The sequence below is a fragment of the Vombatus ursinus genome, unplaced genomic scaffold (assembly GCF_900497805.2).
Source record: "Vombatus ursinus unplaced genomic scaffold, bare-nosed wombat genome assembly UNPS02009205.1, whole genome shotgun sequence".
Classification (NCBI taxonomy): Eukaryota; Metazoa; Chordata; class Mammalia; order Diprotodontia; family Vombatidae; genus Vombatus; species Vombatus ursinus.
Genome location: NW_020948983.1, coordinates 51,316,788 through 51,336,551, shown reverse-complemented (window position 1 = coordinate 51,336,551; position 19,764 = coordinate 51,316,788). Strand labels below are relative to the sequence as shown.

The following is a 19,764-nucleotide window of genomic DNA, read 5'->3' as shown; positions in this document are numbered from 1 at the left end:
AGAAAGAGCACTGGTTATGAAACTGGAGGGTTTGGGTTTGATAAACATATATGCTGCTTTTTAGCCCTGTAACCTTGGGCAAATCTTTTTATTTATCTGGGACTTAGTTGCCTATTGCTTAAAAAAGGGGGCAATTTGGCACAAATGTTAGTTATAGGACCTTTCAAAATTGAAATATTTGAGTTTTTTTGGGTCCACATTTCAGGTTTAATGGGTGTAGGAAACTCCCTTTACCAATGCGGATCAGTAACTTTTTTACAACTTAAAGTCTTAGAGAGTTAAATGACTCACAGAAAATTTAGGTGATTTTCTCAGGCTCACGTAACAAAGACTATAAAGTGTTAGTAGTGGTTTTTGAATCCAGTTCCTTCTGACTACAGTGATGGACAGCTCCCAATTCACTACACCTTGTTGCATAATATTTATTTCCTAGATATGATATGATTTTCTTTTTAGAGTTTCCTTTTTAAAAGAAGTTTTGAATTTAATAAAATTTAAATAAATTAAGAAATCTTTTTTACTTTTTAGGTGATTCGATCTGGGCAAAAATTGAGAAAAAAATCAGCTGATACAGGGGAGAAGCGTAGTGGAGGCTGGTTTAGTGGGTTCTGGGGTAAGAAAGAAACTAAGAAAAATGACGATGAAGAATCCTTAGTTCCTGAAAGTAAGTTTCAATTCAAATTAATGTGTACTTCATTGATAGAGAAATGCAGCACATACTCATTCTTGTCTAAATAATTTAACATAGTTCCCTAAAATAATATGAAATAAAGATATAATACAATATTTATACGTGTGGTTTCAGAATAAGATAAAGTGAATAGATTTTTATTTTCATCCTTTATAAAGGGTGTATGTATTGGAAAATAGGCAAGAATTTCATAGAAGGGGTTGAAAGGTTTGTGTTAAATAAGCACTAATATAACAATAATAATAATAATAATAATAATAATCTACATAATAACTTACTTGCAAGCATAAAACTTTTACGTGCTAAAATAATACATAGTACATAATGCATTAATGCCTGAATTTCTAACTCTTATCTGTTCTAATACCTATTCAAAGAAATATAGATATAATTAAACTACTTTAACACTTTTGCTGGTTCTTGTAGAGTACTTTAATCAGACTTCTTAATAGATTTTTATCTATCATACTGAAACTATCTTTCTGTAATAGTTCCCTAAAAAATTTAGAATTTTTATTGTAGCCATTGATGACCTCATGACTCCGGAGGAAAAGGCAAAACTCTTCACTGCCATTGGATATAGTGACAGTACCCACAACTTAACTTTACCTAAGCAGGTAAATATGTTGATAAATTAATATTGTACTTCTTTATTTTGTTCTAAGCTTGAAAGGGTTAAAATAGGAACCAATTTGGGAAAAGTGATTAAAACATTATTAGAGTTTAAGTTTAGCTTTTATTTCAGTGTGATACTCAATTGCTGGAGGCAAAGTGGTAAAAATAGTCGGGTAAGGAAAACTTGGGTTCTAATCCTTCCCCTGACAGCTACTCGCTGTGTGGCTCTGGATAATTCACTTATGTTCTGTGTGCCAGGAGTTTGCTTATTAATGTTCTTAACTGTTAAATGTCTGTAGTTAGATCTTTATTTATTAAAATTCTTTCTCCTGCTTAGATTTAGTTATGTTAGCAAATTTAAGAACTATTTGAAAAACGTCATTATAGAGTTGGGATTTTGTTGATATCATGTTATTGTTTCTTTCATGACCCTCCCTAAGTTTGCTTAGTTTATATTCTTATAATATGAGAGGATATGATTTTTCATTATACTCTCTTATGATGTTCTTTCTTGGCCATAATACCTGTATTGAGCCATGAATAGTTTTACATCACCAGGTTATTGTGGGATCAAATGAGATAATGTATATAAAATGTTTTGTAAATCTCAAAGCCAGATGTTAACTATTACAATGGAAAGAGCACTGGACTAGAAGTCAGAAAGATCTGAGTTCAGATACTACCTGATTAGCTGTATTACCTTGCTGGGTACCCAGCTTTTCTGAGCCTTAGTTTGCCTATTTGTAGAATGGACTAATGATGCCTATAGTACCTACTTTACAGTGTTGTGAGGATCACACGAGATAGTTTCTGTAAAGTGCTTTACAAAACTTACTGTTAATGTTTTGGCTGTGTTAATTATTATGTAATATATTAATTGTAATGTTAATTATAGTAATTATTAATTATTTAAATTAAATTAATTTGATCTTTGCCTATAGTGTGTATGGAATAGAGGTTTATTTTGCAAGGGAATAGAAACTACTTAAACTTTATTTTAAAAATATTTTTTTTCTCTGTCTAGTATATTGCCCATGTAATGACACTGAAACTGTGCAGGACATCTATTACAATCAGAGAATACAGAAATGTTCCAGAGATACTTAAAGTGCAAATTATTGACTTAAGCACTCGAGCATCTCAGCGGCCAGGAGCACAGGCGCTTAGGTAAATTAAAAAGAAAAGAATTGAGATTTTTATTTTTTGTGTTATATTAGCTACAAAGGTATATAAATTCACACATAGTGCTTGCCCTCAGGGTCCTTATTCTTATATTAAAAAGACAAAACTTGTGGATACTTTAAGATAGAGAAACTTAGAGTTGACTGGGACTGAAAAGGTCCAGAGAAAGCATCAAAATTATCTACAAGTTTATAGTGAGTATCAACTATATCTTAGGCACCCAAGAGAAGTTAGTTTTCTAAGTAACACATTCTCCAGCCCCTAGAGTTCACAGCTACATATTATGTCCATTATTGTGATAGCACCTTTAAAAACAAGCAAGCCTCTTTTCTTGTTCCCTCTATTTCCCCACTTCCACTCCTTTTAAAAAGAAACTGTGGAAGATAATGAGGCATCTTATCTTATGAGAGTAGATGCCGAGGGCTTTGCCCACCTTCCTGACATTCCAGAACCAGGAATAAACCAAGAATAGAAGCTATAGTCAGTTATTTTTCAGATATGTAGCAAAATAAGGGCCAATAATGAAAGACATTTGAATAATTGAATTAGGTAGCATTGAACTCATCCAAGCACACAAAAAGTTAATGAACAATACAAGTTAAAAAACAATGCTATACAGTATGTCAGAAAGCAGTTATGATTAAGTGATGCAAACAGTAAGTGTTATATGAGTTAAAAGAAGGAGTGAAAAAAAATTGAAAGCTTCATGGAAAAATGGGTCCTTCTCCATTTAACTCCTATGGACATGGACAGATCAGAGCAGGGTCAAGGAGATGAGAAAATCTAAACTGTGTTTGGATGGGCAGTGAGTAGACCACTTGTCCTGGAAGGAAGTAGTAGAAGATAAATTTGAAAGGGTATTGTGGTATGAGATTTTGCAGGGCTTAATTGCTAATTTGGACATAGTTCTTTGACTTTTAAAATGCAGTTCTTTCTCTGAAAGGATTTATGTGATTCATTTTTTCCATTGATAACATTAAAGTAAACTTGCATTTTATCTTTTTTTTTTATTGGTTTGTAGGGTAGAAGCAAAATTGGAACAGTGGTACGTAACTGGTCTAATGCAGCAAAATATTGTTCCATCTCTTGTGGCTTCCGTTGGGGATACCAGCTCGTCACTGCTTAAAATTGAATTTGAGACCAACCCAGTGGATAGCGCTGCCCACCAAACTCTGGTAGTTCAGTCTCAGCCAGTAGAGATAATTTATGATGCAGTAAGTACCACCATGGAGAATGTTAAACATTTTCTAATTTCATTTTAGTATGGTTTGGGCCAGCATCAGGGAGTTTTACTGGGGTTGTGTGGCTCAGGTTGCGTGTTTGATACCTGTGATTTAGATCACCTTCTGAGGGCCTATGGTTCTGCTTTTGTCTTCCAAACTACTACTCTCTTTCCTTTCTATTTAATCCCTATGAAGCCTGCCTCTATCAAATCTTCCTGTCCTCTCTCAAGCAATTGCCCAGAATCCCTGGCTTTACTCTTTGGGAGGCTTATAAACAACAACTGTAACAAAGAATTAGTCCCAATTTTTGGTCCTAAAATTTAGAGAGAATGCAGTAAAGCAGTATTGCAAGACTAAGGTTATCCTGGAACTGAGCTGAGTCTTGGGATAATGGAGTATAAAAGCAATTTTTGTTAAATGGAAAGATTAGTTTAAAAATTATTTTACAGAAAACAATAAATGCAATGGTAGAATTCTTTCAAGCAAGTAAGAGTTTAGACCTTGAGCAGATAACCTCAGCAACATTGATGAAACTGGAAGAAATTAAAGAGAAAACAGCTACAGGTAAATTATTTGAGCATTTTTTTATTCATAATGACAAACCTAGTTTTTCTGATACTGACTTTGAAAGTGCAACTGGAAACAGAAAAAAATGTACATGCAACCTAAACTATGATTTTTCAACAGTAATACCAATATTAAAAAAAAAATCTATTTTGAAGCACTTATTGCATCGTCACTTCCTGAGCCCAGTGTAAAACCAAAAATAAGACACGTCTTCTAGGTCATATTTGTATGTTAGTGATCATGTGACTTTTAATTCCGAAAGTCATAACAATCTCCTCCCTGGAGTATATTTGGTTGTTCATCTGTCAGAGGTACTTTGAAATGCTTGCTTAGAAACAGTCATGGATTATTTAAAATAGTCAAAATGACTGTTTTATCTTTTTTCAATTTGTATTTTTAATGTTTCTTAATAATTTGTATTTTCTAACTCACCCATCTAATAGATATTTTATTGTCAACTTGTCATCTATAGGACTTACCCACATTATTGAAACACGGAAAGTTCTTGATTTAAGGATTAATTTGAAGCCTTCCTACCTCATAGTACCAAGGACGGGATTCTATCATGAAAATTCAGATATTTTAATTTTGGATTTTGGTACCTTTCAGGTATGTATGTATGTATGTATATGTGTGTGTGTGTGTGTGTGTGTGTGTGTGTGTGTGTGTGTGTGTTTGTTGTCTAGTTTTCCATGTTCAGTGTTTATTCTCACAAAAACTCATTTCCAGTTTTTAATTTTTTCCTTAAATCATCTTATATTGTATACTTTGAAACTGTTTTAAATTGATTTTCTTCATCATATTATTTTTTTTAATATAGCCTGAGAAAAGTTACTGATTGTTTTTGTGATTTCAAAATTTTGTGTCATTCATTGTTTGAATTTTTTTTTATTGAAGTTAAGGTAAGTTCATGAATATTTATTTCTTAATTGACTAGCATTTGCTAAATAGAGAGACGGAACTTTTCTAGTGACTAACTGAAAGCTAAACCTGAAGACAACGACTGAGATTTTGAAGAGTTAAGCCCTGGATCCCCAACCCTTTGGCCGTAATGGGCTTAGGAAGGGGAAGAGCAATAGTATTGAAAGTAAGGCCAAGGTGACCCAACTGCGTTGGTGATACTTGGGGTAATGAAGAGTAAACCAAGTCCTAGGCTGTTGAACTGCAGCTGCTGTTCCACATGGTTGCGGGCTCAACTATTCAGTTCAACATGCATTTAGAACATTTTTTTATTGATATTTTATGTTGCCTGTCCCTACTCTTCTCTTCTCCCAGAAAACTTTTTAAAGAAAAAGAAGAAAAAATAAGCAAAACCAATTTAAGATTTTGAAAAAAAATCTGTTAATATATGCAGTGTTTCACATCTGTGGATTGTCTCCCTCTGTAAAGAAGTGAGAAGTGGTGTTTTCTCATAGTTCTTCTTTGAGGGCCATGCTTGTTCTTTGTAATTTTTTGAATTCATTTTCAGTTATTTGTGGTGGTGGTACTTTTTCTTTGCATTGTTGTAACTGCAAGCATTTATTAAGCATCTGTTACAGCAGATTATAAGTTCTGGGCCTGAAGTCAGGAAGATCTTAGTTCAAATCCAGCTTCAGATGCTTACTAGCTGTGTGACCCTGGACACTTAATCTCTGTCTTCCTCAGTTTCCTCATCTGTAAAATGGATATCATAATAGCACCTCCCTCTTGGGGTTGTTGTGATGATCAAATGAGATATTAATTATAAAGCACTTAGCATAGTACTTAGTACATAATAGGCACTTAGTAAATCCTTGTACCCTTCCTTCTTTCCTAGGCACTGGGAATACAAAAAAAAAAAAAACGAAACCATTCCTGACATCATGGCACTTACTTCTTGGAGAGGGAGGGGCAGTGAAGGGTACAGCATATAGACATGAGTCAATACCAGATATATGCAAAAGCAATACAAAGTAATTTTGGTAGGGGCTGGAGGGATATAGTTAGGAGACTTGAAGATTATTCTTCTCAAACCCTCCTGCCTCTCAGGAGAAAACTGAGAACAATGAAATGAATGTGTGTGGGGGCAAGGTCTTAGTGACAGACTAGCAGGAATTGTCCTTCTGGTTTAGAGAGAACTATTCAGTTTTTTGCTGCTTGATCTAACTTGAAAGTATTTAATATATGTGTGGGGGAGTAAATTAAATCTTTTTTCTTTACTGTAGCTAAACAGCATAGGTCAAGGTGAAAGGCAAACTACCACTTCATCCCTAGAAGAAATAATGGACAAAGCATATGACAAGTTTGATGTTGAGATTAAAAGTGTCCAGTGTCTTTTTGGAAGATCAGGTAAAAATTTCTTGCTATGACTTTGGAATCTAGGAATTCTAATTCTGGTTGCCATGTCAAATCCATGGACACAAGAATATTTAGCTGTAGGCCTGTTACTGGTTCTAGGGAGTTTTAGGCAAAGGAGGGTCTGAACGATTCAGTGAAAATTGTTACAACTACCAGAAATACAATTCACACTGTATCCCTCCTTATATTATCTGAATCTCAGCCCAAACATAATGTGGCCTATTCTGATGTGGTCATAATATTTGACGGTGTACAAAGAAAATTAAAATTTTTGTCTTAATAGAACAAAATGTAGCTGAGTTACTTTAACCAAAGCACTAACAGTAACACTTTTGGTGTATTTTATTGCCTTTAACTCAATGCTCTTGCATCGTTTATTAAACAAATATTTATTAAGTGTCAGTTCAAGAGTTTATCTGGCATAAACTGTACTGGTTGCTGGGGATACAGGTCCAAAGAATGAAACAGTCTCTACTTTCATTTGTTCTCTTTTCCAGAGATCTTAAAAGCTTGCGTATCTCATCACTGTAGATACAGTCTAAAATTCTCCTAACATTAATTTTCTAATCTTACAAAAATTATAGGTGCGTTTTGTTATCAAAATTAAAATGGTTTGTACAGACTGTTATTTGTTTTCTCTTGGTTAGCAAGCTTGTTTTGAACATTCCTGAATGCACCAAATTGTTGGGAATGCAAAGTAAAAACATACTCCCTGTTCTCAGTGAGTTGCATTGTAACATTCTGGCTGCTTAACTAAGGTCACATAACTAGTAATTACCTACTGAGACTCAGATCACAAAAAAACACCAGATTTCAGAGTTGGAAGGGACCTCACTGCCCATTTGTTCACCCCATAAATGAAAAAGAGTCCCCTTTGCACACACGTAGCAAGTGATCATCCAGGGAGGTGCCTTCCAAGGCAGGTAGGCCATCCTACTTTGGGGTAGCTCTAATTTTTAGAATACTGGGTCTTATATCATGCTTCACTCAAAGCCCCTTTTGCAATATCTACCCATTGCTCTGAGTTCTGTCTTCTGGGGCTGAAGAGAACAAGTCTAATCCCACTTTCATGTGACACATAATTGAAAACGGTGATCATGTCTTCCCTGAGTCTTCTTTTTCTTGGCTAGACATCACCAATTCCTTCAACTGGAGTTCATGTCGTGAGCTTTATACCTTTTACCAGGGGAAGGTTGTCCTCCTCTAGATGTTCTTTAGCTCGTCTTTACCCTTCCTAAAATGTATTGCCTAGAACTGAACACATATGTGACCTGTTTTGGTCAGTGATGTGATGTTGCTATTGTTACATTAGCTTTCTTGGCTGCCATTGCACACTGAGAAACTTGCATATTCAGACCCCTAGTTCTTTGTTAGACAAACTGCCATCTTGCTGTACCTTCATCTTGGATTCGTGAAGTTGATTTTTTGAACCTATGTAAGACTTTAATTCCTTTTCACTTTTTTTCATGTTATCAGATCCAGCCTTGTGTTCTGTACTATCATTGTTGTTGACACTTAACTATCATTTCCCTCCTGAACTTTTTATTATCTGGGGATTTGGTAAGGATGCTCACTAAGACTTTATCTGACTCATGATAAAAATGTTAAACAGGATAGAGCTAAGCACAGATCCTCAGGGTACTCCACTAGAGATCTCCTTCCAAGGTGATATTGAACTAGTATTTAATGCTCTTCAGTCATACAAATCTCTTTCTTTTCTATAAGAGTAACGTGAAAGATTATTAAATGCTTTGATTAAATGGGGGTCAACCTAACTTTCCTGATTACCAAATCCAGTGTTTTTGGTTCTGTACTGTGCTCTATCTCAATTACCTTACTCTTTTTTCTTTTTTAAGTTTTTTTAGTGCCTTTTGTTTTCATACCTGTAATTTCCTGATATACCCCTTTCTCATAGAATACTTACTTGAAATGGAAAAAAAAGTTAACCTAAATTAACTTGACACAGTAGCTATATCTGACAGTGTATGTAACATTCTGCACCCATAGTTCCCCACCTCTCTGTTGATACAGTGGGGGAAGAGGGAGATATAGATAGTCTTGTCATCCTTAAGGGCCTGGATTGTCATTGCATTTAATCTGAGGTTATCTGTTTTATTGTTATTTTCAATACATTTTCACAGTGATCGGATATTTTGTTCTTTTGATTCTGCTTTCTTTGTATCAAGTCAGTTAAATGAATATCAATATCAAGTAAGTGAAACCTTCCCAGTTTTCACGGAAATCCTCATAATTCTCTGTTTTTTCTAGCACAATATAGCATTTCATTATATTTGTGTACCACAATTTGTGCAGCTGTTTTCCAATTGATAGGTTTTTTTCTTTGTTTCTAGTTTTCTGCTACCACAGAAAATACTACTATACATATTTTGGTATATATATTTTCACTCCTTTTCTTTCTACTCCTATAATTTGCTAACAAATTTTGTGACTAAAATGGGTCTTATTAGCCTAGAAATCTTTATTTGCTTTGAAAGTGTGTGGCCCATACTGCCACTGTCCAAATAAATACAGATCTATATGAATTGGTAGGCTCTCATTCTTACCTTCACCCTCTGTTAATCTATTTTAAATCTTTTCAAGCAACATCTAGATTTTTACTGAATGCCCATAATAAAAAAAAAGTTTTAGGGAATTTCTTTCTTAATTTTTTGGTAATTTTTTTTTTTGTAAAGGGGAAGATTGGAAAAAAGCCCGATTTCAGCACCCATCATCTTTGCATATATTACAGCCTATGGATATCCATGTTGAGTTGGCTAAGGCTATGGTGGAAAAAGACATTAGAATGGCCAGGTAATACATGTTTGTTATGTGAATTTCTTTCTTTTGTCAGAGAAATTTAACTGCTTCAGTTACTTGATTTGGATAAACAAAGGCAAATTTCTTTAGGTGATAGCTCAGTGATTTCTTATGTCTTGCTTAAAGTGAAAATATTTTATAGCGTAAGTGTGTGATTTGACTTAGCTCTTACTTTAGGACTGTATAAGGATTTATAGTCTTTAAATGTTGACTGGTGTGTGTGTTTTCAAGTAGAACCCTTGAAGAGGGTTTTGGAGACCTTCATCATTACTAAATGTAAATGTAAATAATGTAAATGTAAAGTAAAATGTAAAATTTGAATAATCTGTAAGATCAGTATAAAATTAACTGAATGTTTTTTATTATCTAAAAGAATTTAAAAAGTAAAATTGCATTTTGAGTTTAGGTAAATTATCCTATGATACTGTGCTTGCATGCATTCTTATGGCTAGATTAATGCACTCCTGGATTGATGCATATGATTATAGGATGGGAAATAATTACAAAGACATGCTTGGAAAAATAAACTAGCTTTAAATTTCATTTTCAGATTTAAAGTTTCAGGTGGGCTTCCTTTGATGCATGTGAGACTATCTGACCAAAAGATGAAAAATGTGCTGGATTTGATTCACAGCATCCCCATGCCAACAAGATCAGATGTGCCATCTCCAGAGAGAAAGGTAAATGCACTTGGGAAACATTTTAAATTTACTGTTTTTTGTAATTTTTTTTTGTATTTTTGCAACTTACTTTGATTTTTGAATTTTTCTTAAAATCACTTTCATCTCGTGGGGATTTTTGGAGCTTTATGTTGATGTTTGATGTTTATTTTGCTAGTACTTGATAAAATTGCAGCATTGAATAACTAAAACTTGGAACTCACTTCCATAATTCATTCAGTATGCTAGTGAGGTAGTACATTTATGGTAAGCCAGGCATGTGAGGAGAATATAGCAGCCAAGAAAAGAGCAATTTCCCCAAATGTTATGATACTTCATCAGTACAGCCAGGCATAGAATTCTCTGTGGTATATTACAACTTGTTTGTGATATACCTTATAATATGGAAAGGTTAAAAGTTCTTGACCACTGTTCTTTGAACTTGACTGTAGACCATGAGGTAAGAGTTGAAGTATCACTTACTGTAGATTAGAATTGTTAGAATATTAATTTTCTTTATAGTGCCATTTTAAAGAGAAATGAAATAATTTTGCTCAGGTAATGGTTGTTATCTTTTATTACCTTTGTGGTCATACTTGCAGTGACATTTGACCATAAATAATTGTTTTTATATGTATGTATAGATGTATGCATGTAACACATATATTTAGCATCTTTTAAGTGTTTATGGTAGTCTAATATTGGAAAATTCTAGCTAAATATAAAAGAAAAATTAATTGTGTATCTGACATGATATCTGAAAAGATATATGTGTCTGTATAAAATGGCTTTTGTGAATTTAATCCTGAATAAGTCAGTAAACATTTATTAAGTATCCAAATTGTGCTATATCCAGGGACTACAAAGATAAATAGTTCTTGACTTCAAGAGCTTACGTTTTATTTTTACTTGTCCATTCTTTTCTAGGTAGCAGCTATTCCCATTATTTCTGATGGGACAAAGAGACTACTTACCACTTCACTGCTGCTAGAAGAAGTAGAGTCAGGTAAGGAAATACAAATTATTGAGTGTGCTTTTAAAAAAATTCTATAAACTAGTGCTAGAAAAATTAAGATGTACCAAAATAATAAAAAATTCTGTAGCAATTTACTGACATCATGGTGCAGTGCAAAGATCTTGGCTGTCAGGATGTTTCAGTTTTAGCTGCTGCTAAATCAAAGATAGATGTGTTAACTAGGCAAGCCACTGAGTATCTTATCTGAGATAAAAAAATCTTAGTTTCTTTATTTGTAAGTTAAGGGGTTAGACTAGGAATGTTACAGAACCTTAACTTCTGTGATTCTAAATAATAGGAATAAGTAGTCTTGTTAAAAAAAAAAACAAAAACAAAACTTCTTAAATTGACCTGTATTTGTAACTAAGAAATTTAAAAAAAAAAATAGGGAAACAGTGGTGCTATCCATGGTGTTGAAAGGAAATAGTATTCTTTCTGAAAAGCTGTTTTTAGGAATATGGCATTTTTTTGTATTTGCAAGTAGGTGAGGGGAAAAATGTAACAACAGCAGTATTAACAACAATAGGTAGCATTTCTGTAGTCCTTTCAGGTTTGAAAATACTTTACAAATTTTATCTCATTTGATCTTCACAACAATCCTAGCAGGTAGGTGCTATTATGATTCCCATTTTGCATGTGAGGAAATTGAGGAAGACAGAGGCTAAGTGACTTGCCCAGGGTCACATAGTAAGTATCTAAGTGAGGATTTGAACTCATAGTAAGTATCTAAGTGAGGATTTGAACTCAGGTTTTCCTGACTTCAGGTCCAACAACACTTTATCTGTTGGACCCCCTGGCTGTCACAACAAAAAGTTGAGTCATTTTTTGGGACTTAAACATTAAGACTAATGTGATCCTGATATTAAGATTTTTTTTAGGTTAAATGATGTTTTAATGATGTTTGATTTAAATTTTGAATATTTATATATAATTTTCAATGATGGTATTTCAGGTTAAATAAATATTTCTTTCCTTTAGAGTCTGATGATGAATATTTTGATGCTGAAGATGGATCACAACAGACTAGTAGAAGTGTTAAAGGATCTGAGATAAGTAAAGTCACAGAACCCCCAAATGAAGAGCTCATTGACCTTCAGCTCAAATTTGAAATTAAAGAGGTACGTATTAATCACTTACCTTAGGAACATCTACATGTACGTTATTATCCTTATAAACTATATGATATTGATCTCCTTTTTTGCTACAGGAAAGGAATGCAAGCTCAAACATATTTATTCCTTTCCCTCCAAATTATGAAAATGAAGTATTCAGTTTTGAAATGTGGGTTTAACTTCTACCAACTTTTACTTTACTGCCCTACCTACTTTTTTAGGTGATTTTGGAACTTACCAAGCAACAGGAAAAAGAAGAAACAATTCTTGTGTTTAATATAATACAGCTGGGAACAGAAGCTACTGTTAGACCGTTTGACATGGTTGTAGTATCTTATTTGAAGAAAATAAGCTTGGATTACAATGCAATTCAAGGTAATATTTATAAAAACCAAAATAGGGGATTGTTTTATGTTGCTTAATTAGAACTCATTGTACATTAAGCCTTGAAATATTAATTATTCTAGCTTTTTGCTAGATTAAATATAGACAAATGCTGATTCTTAGACTGTTATTTTTTGTTTTTGTCTGAGTTGAAACTAGATGTCATCTTCAGGTTAGGAAGAAAGTGACCTTTTAATGCACGAAGTAACCCCATCAATTATAAGTTGGAAGACAAGGCCATTAAAAATAAATTTTATTGATATATTTTGTTTTTATATCTGCTACATCTTACTGTATACTCTTACCATTTTCAAAAGCAATCATTATTTTAGAAAAGAATGAAAAAGAGGGAAGAAAAGCATTCAGCAAACCTAACATTTTGAAAATTTTCTAACGTGCGGTGTTCTATACCTATCACCTCTCACTACTTCATATCTACTTTGGGGCCAAGCTTGGCCATTATAACTTGGCAACATTCTTTTTTTTGTCTTGTTTTTCTATTTACATTGTGGTCATTGTATAGATAGCTTTCTTAGTTAAGCTTACTTCATTTCTCATCAGTTAATGTAATGCTTTCCTTCTTGTACTGTATTAATCATATTTATTTTTTCTTAAAGCACAAAAATAGTCCAATACATTCACATCATATAGTGTGTTTAGTAATTTGCCAGTTGATGGACATGTACTTTGTTTTCAGTTATTTGCTACTACAAAAAAGTGTTGCTATAAGTATTTTGATATGTATGGGGCTTTTTTTTTTTTTTTTTTTGTCATTGACTTCCTTGAAAAATATCCCTAACAGTGGAATCTCTGAATCAAAGGGTATGGACATTTTAGTCACTACAAAAAGACTATTTAAATAAGAATTTTCTAGGTAAGTCTTCTTTGAATGGAGAGCATTGTGTGAGAAGTTATGAGGAAATTGAGGTACATGAGACATTGGAGCAATATCTAATAGTTTGTTAACTGTTTTATGGTAGTAACTCTGTGGTTTCTTAGAAGAATCTCCTTATTGTCTGTTGCCTCTCTACTTTCAGCCACAGTTTTGTGAAGGTATAAATGGCATTTTAATACCTGCTGACAGCAGAGCATGAAGTTTACCTTCATCATGTCTGTTTTCCCCTCAAATTCCCTGTAGCTGTTTATTCCTCAGACTAATTGTGAAGACACTAATTATGGTGAAGGGAAGCAGTGTTAGAGTGGAAAGAGTGATGGATTTAGGAAGGTTCTTGGTTTGATCACTGCCTTAGACACTTACTGGGTCTGTGATCCTGTGCAAGTCACTTAACCTTTCTCATCTTCACCTCTCTACTCCCCATCTGCAAAATGGGGGTGATAATACCTCCAGTACTTACCTTACTTTGTAAGGAATAAATGAAATAACGCATGTAAAAATCTTAAAAGAACTACGTAAATGTCAGCTTCTGTTACTATGGCCCCCAAGATTGACATTCATAGATTTCTAGAATTCTAGAATGCAGGCATAGGCCTGCATTGCATGTTTTGTGCACTCAGGGTATTTTATTTTTTAATTATTTTCAAAAGGCAAAAATTTATTGAATACTAAATCATAAGAGACAATTTTTGTTTGTCACACTGAGGAACTAAACCAAACTTAATTAAAAAAACAGAATCTTACTTAAGGACAATATAAACTTTGCAAATGGCTCCTTTTAATCGTATTCTTCCCTTTAATCTAAGATTACTGAACAACTTTTTGAGCCTGTTTTCTCATCTAAAAAAGCATCTTTCCGACTGGATCCTGCTTCCCTAGCCCTCTGCTTGGCACAGAGGGCCTGATGAGATGTATCTTCTGAAAATATAAAATTTGTCTTTTTTGCCTTGCTTTTGTCCAGTGGCAGCCTTAGAGACATTTACTATGGGCTGAGTCGTGGACAACAAAAGGACCAGAGAGTCAAAGGGGAAAAGATATTCTGGTTTATTTTTCCCTGGCTTAAGGGAACATCTGATTGGAGATCCCAGGCAGGAACAAGGTGCCCCTGGGGGGTGAGAAAGAGGAGGGCAAATAATTTGTCCCCAAAAGTATCTTGGTTTCACTGAGCAGAAGTACTATGGGGTCAGGGACTGTAGTGCCAAAAAGTGAGTCTGTATGAGAGCTGTGGAAGAGACAGCCAAATATTTCAGCACCCTTTCTCTTCCTCCTCTGTCACTGGAGCCTTACAGGAGTGGTGGTGGTAACTCCTGTGGCAGCTGGGGACACTTGATATGGAGAGAGCTGCTTCTGCCCCTCATAGACTCCAGATAGTTGTATGATATTCTTGACTAAATCCAGAATGCTCTGTGTGTGGACCTGTGGTTTAAGGGGCCACGGAAAACTCTTTACTCCATTCTACAGGTGATAAAGTCTGTCTCAGACGAAATGTCATTTGGAAGATCACGTGAGACCATAGCAGGGTCAGGACTGGAGCCACAGTCACCTGACTTCTTCTCCAGGGTGCTTTCAGGGCTAGGTAGCTTCATTCCATAGATGAAAGTAGAGTATTTAAAAAAATAACCCAGAAAAGTGGCATGATCTTTGGGTGAGAATAATAAGTCAAGTAAACTAGCATTTATCAAGTGCCTGCTGAGTGCCGGTCTTGCTAAGTGCTGGGGATACAAAGAAAGGCAAAAACCAGTGCATACTCTCAAGGAACAGTCTAATGTAGGAAACAGCATGCAAACAACTATGTACAGAAAAGACACCCATAGATTAGGGGGAGCAATGTCATAGGGAAGGCACTAAGATTGAAGAGGACTGGAAAAGGTTCTTGCAAAAGGTGAGACCTAGCTAGTACTTGAAAGAAGCCAGGGAAGCTGGCTGACAGAAAGCCAGTGAAATTTCTTAGGAGGTAGAGTGTTATGTGTGAGGGACAGCAGGGAAGCTAATGTCATTGGATCACTGAGTACTTTGGATCACTGAGAGGAGTAAGGTATATGAAGACTTGAAAGACAGAAAGAGTAAAGTTATGAAGAGCTTTAAAAACCAAACAAAGGATTTTATTTTTAATCTTAGGGGTGATGGAAATCCACTGGAGTTGATTAAATAAAGGAGTGATATGGTCAGACTTGTAATTTAGGAAGATTTGACAACTGAGAGAGGGATGGATTAGAGTATGAAGGGACTAGAAACAGGGACACCAGCAGAGTATTGGAATGGTTCAGGCATGAAGTGATGAGGGCCTGCACTAGGGTGGTGCAAGTGTTGTAGGAGAGCAGGCATATGTGAGAGATATTATGGAGGTAGAGACAACAGGACTTGACTGTTGATTGGATATGGTCGGGGGGAGGTGTGGAGGAGTTGAATGAGGAGTTCAAGGTGACACCTAGGTTGCAAACTTGAGTGACTAGGAGTAAATAGAGAAGTTAGGAAGAGGGGAAGATTTTTGGGGAAGATTGTGAGTTCAGTTTTGGACATGTTGAGTTCAAGATGTCTATGGGACATCCAGTTTGAGATGTCTAATAGGCATTTGGAGACATGAAACTAAATGTCAGGAGAAAGGTTAGGGTTTGAAAAGTAAATCTGAAAGATCTCTGCATAGAGATGGTAATTTAAATCATGGGAGCTGATGAGACTACCAAGTGAAATAGTATATAGAGAGGAGAAAGGGCCCGGACAGATGTGAATAAAGATTCAGCAAAGGAGACAGAAGGAGCAGTCAGGTAATAGGAGGAGAACCAGGAGGGAGCAGTGTCACAAAAACTTATAGAGGATAGAGTATCAAGAAAACAAGGTCATTGACAGTGCCAGGGGCAGCAGGAAGACCCCCCAAAAAAATGAGAATTAAGAAAAGGCCATCAGATTTGGCAATTAAGAGAACATTGGTAACGGTGAGAATGGTTTGGTTGAATGATGAGGTCAAAAGCCAGAGTGCAAAGAGTTAAGGAGAGAAAGGAAAGGAAGTAGAGACACCTTCTCCTTAAGGAGTTTAACCACAAAAGGGAGGAGAGATAGAGAATGGTAGCTGGTGGGAATGGATGGATCAAGGGGAATTTTTTGAGGATGGAAGAGACATGAGCATTTGTAGGCAGTAGGGAAGTGAGCCTCGGCAAGAAGGACCTCCTCTTCATGTGAACAGGGTGTAGAACAAGGTAGTGTCAGAATGTGAAGTGAGGAATAGGGAAGAAGAAGGAGCTCTCTGTGAGTGGCTTCAGTTTTTTCAGTTAAATGTGAGGCATGGTTCTCACTTGAGGATGGGGAGAGGAGGAACTGGGGAAGGTTTGAGGAAGGATGAAAAAGTTTGTAAAAGCTGCTTTTGGGAGTGGGATAGTGGATCAATTAGGAAGGTGTAAAAGGATTACCTTACCATAATGAGGGCCCAGTTCAGATTATGTAAGAAACTTGCAGTAGACCTAGTCAAGCTTTTCTTAAGTTGTCAGAGATAGATAAAGATTTCAAATTTAACCCTTCAAAAGATCTCTTTAAAAAGAAAATCTTATCCTCAATTTTCAGCTATAAACAAGCAGTTTACTTTTCTCCTTCCAGGGACCAGAAAGAAACCACTTCATTTGATTAGTTCTTCTGACAAATCTGGGTTAGATCTTTTAAAGGTGGAATATATCAAGGTATGAGTCTTTAAGATGTTTATATCATATTTCAAGTATATCTATAAGAAAGAGGAGAGAGAGTGGGTTGCCAGAAGACTTTGAAAAGGACATCATTACTTTTCAAAATAGATCCTTCCCTCTCCCCAACTCTCTGCATTCCATTCACTTCACATGGATATAGGCCAAAGATACACACACACACTCTCTCTGTCTCTCTCTCTCTCTCTCATAGCACCATACCCATTAGATTGATGGAACACCTCCTGAAATACACTGGCTTCCTCTTCCTATAGTGTAGTCATCAGCCTCCTTGTGCTTTACCCTCTCATACTTGTTGTGTTTGCACCTGAACATTCTGTTGGCCATTTAGAGATAACTATAATTCTGCAGCTGAGGAAGTGACCTTAGGTGGTTGCTTCTCTGGTTATGCCTTTTCTTTTAAGACCTTGAAGGACATGTTCTTCCAACTTTTAAAGGAGAGTAGAGCTGCTCACGTATTAGTCCTAAATAAACATTTTAAACTTATTTCTATCCTTAGATCTGTGACTCCTTCTGACAATATGCTTCTTTTCCATGTCTTTCTATAACTTCTCCTTAATCCTCCCTGAGGGTACTGAAGGCCTTCCTCTTTTGACATTTTGAGGCTACTAGCGTAGCCTGTGGGTTGTCCAGCCGTTGTCCCTCATTCTGTGTTCAGGATTGACCCACTTCTTTCTGGAGTCACGCTTTTCCTTAGCAATATTCTTCCTGCCATTTATAGTAGGAAGTCATTTTGTTAATGTGTTGCAGTCAGTTTACAACAGTCTTCCTTATCTTCAGGTCACCAGTTATACTTTGTACACAATTTAGGAATAACTGATATTAGCTGTAAAGTTTTATTAAGAAGGTTGTTTAGATTTGACTGCATTTCTTTTTAGAACTTTTAATTTCTCTTTTAGGCTGACAAGAATGGACCTAGTTTTCAAACTACTTTTGAAAACACTGAGCAGACATTTAAGGTAAATGAAACTTATATTAAATGAAAACATCTTACTTAAGAAAGGTTATTACTTAAAGCCCTTTTTTGCTCATGATTTATATTGATTTATCTTGACTAAGTTTAGAAGGAAATAAGGGATCCCAAGAGGCAAAGATGAGGAGAGAGTACACGGCAATCGATTACCAAGTGCTTATTGAGTTACTACTGTGTGCCAGACATTTGGATACAATTTAATAAAAATTAAATAGTCCCTCATCTCAAAGAGATTACATTTTACTGGGGGAGACAACATATGTGCATATATATGTGTGCATGTATGTGTATGTGTGTGTGTGTGTGTGAGATATAAAAAGGTAATTGGGAGTAGACAGTAGAAGCTGGGCTGTCAGGAAAGACTTTTTTTAGAAGGTGATGCTTCAGCTGAGCTTTAAAGGAGATGAAATATTCTAAGAGGTGGAGGTAAGAAGAGAGAACATTCTAGGCTTGAGACAGCAGTCTGTGCCAAGGCACAGGGAGCTGTGAATTTTAGATTACTTGCCTGAGGAGTAAAAGCGTTAGTATTAGGTTCAGAAACGACTATTTTTATTGTCCATTAAGTGTATAAATTCATCAAAACGGTTCTATAAAATTTAAATAACATGTTCTTTTTTTTTTTTTTTGGTGAGGCAATCGGGGTTAAGTGACTTGCCCAAGGTCACACAGCTAGTACGTGTCAAGTGTTTGGTCTGAGGCTGGATTTGAACTCAGGTCCTTCTGACTTCAGAGCCGGTGCTCTATCTACTGCACCACCTAGCTGCCCCTAAATAACATATTCTTTAAGGGCCTTAGTGCTTTAAAAAATCAACATTCTTTCCACTTCTTGCTTGATTGTCTTTGTTCAGTTTAATGTTTTCCATATGTTCAAGCTTTTTAAACAACACATTGGAAGGGATTCAGATTTGTATTATAAGATTTATATAGTCACTTGATAAAAAACTTTTATAAATTTTGAATTTTTCTTCTCATGAATTTTTTAGTTTTCTTTTAATTATTCAACTTTTTTTGTCAGACAACTTAGCAACTGAGAACTCTTATATATGCTTTTATGTCATCATTCACACGAATTATTTTTGCAAATCCAGTATTCTACTGATTGTTGTTTTGTTGTTGAGTCATTTAATCATGTCCAATACCCAGGGTATTATAGGCTTCAATTTTTAATTTTATTTCTTGTGTGACCATAATAGAAAATGCCCTAACCAAGAAATAGTTTATATTGTGAAGATTAGGATTACCAACAGAAAGGAATTAAAAAACTATTGGGTAAAGAAGCTATTGAGGTGCTTTAATCTTCTGACTTGCTCTTGAAGGCTTTTGTTATCTTGTGAAAAAGAAAGTTCAAGCTGCATTTACATAATTATACATAATTATCCCTGTTCTGTAGGGATGAATGGTGTATGTTCCTTTTCTCACCAAAGGGTTAATTTTCTTTTTTTCTTTTTCCTTAAAAAAGGTGGCCTTTTCATCTTTAAATCTCTTACTGCAAACACAAGCCCTTCTCTCTTCTATTAATTACCTAACCACTGTTATCCCATCAGAGGGCCAAACTATTGCTGAGACAGAGTCACAACTTCATAGTGAAAAGCAACTAAAAAATATTAATCTGAAAAAAGGTATGAT

General features: G+C 35.1%; 1 protein-coding gene across 1 annotated transcript in view; it reads left to right on the top strand.

The window, feature by feature from the left end:
- Positions 1-19,764, top strand: part of VPS13C (vacuolar protein sorting 13 homolog C) — a 182,176-nt gene that overhangs the window by 51,907 nt on the left and 110,505 nt on the right. The window contains exons 15-29 of the mRNA XM_027851985.1: positions 529-664; positions 1,214-1,308; positions 2,331-2,473; positions 3,510-3,702; positions 4,161-4,275; positions 4,751-4,887; positions 6,462-6,585; positions 9,288-9,405; positions 9,962-10,091; positions 10,998-11,076; positions 12,064-12,203; positions 12,419-12,572; positions 17,065-17,144; positions 18,065-18,124; positions 19,598-19,757. Coding sequence (XP_027707786.1) covers positions 529-664; positions 1,214-1,308; positions 2,331-2,473; positions 3,510-3,702; positions 4,161-4,275; positions 4,751-4,887; positions 6,462-6,585; positions 9,288-9,405; positions 9,962-10,091; positions 10,998-11,076; positions 12,064-12,203; positions 12,419-12,572; positions 17,065-17,144; positions 18,065-18,124; positions 19,598-19,757 — 1,864 coding nt within the window. The remainder of the gene's footprint in view (positions 1-528; positions 665-1,213; positions 1,309-2,330; positions 2,474-3,509; positions 3,703-4,160; positions 4,276-4,750; positions 4,888-6,461; positions 6,586-9,287; positions 9,406-9,961; positions 10,092-10,997; positions 11,077-12,063; positions 12,204-12,418; positions 12,573-17,064; positions 17,145-18,064; positions 18,125-19,597; positions 19,758-19,764) is intronic.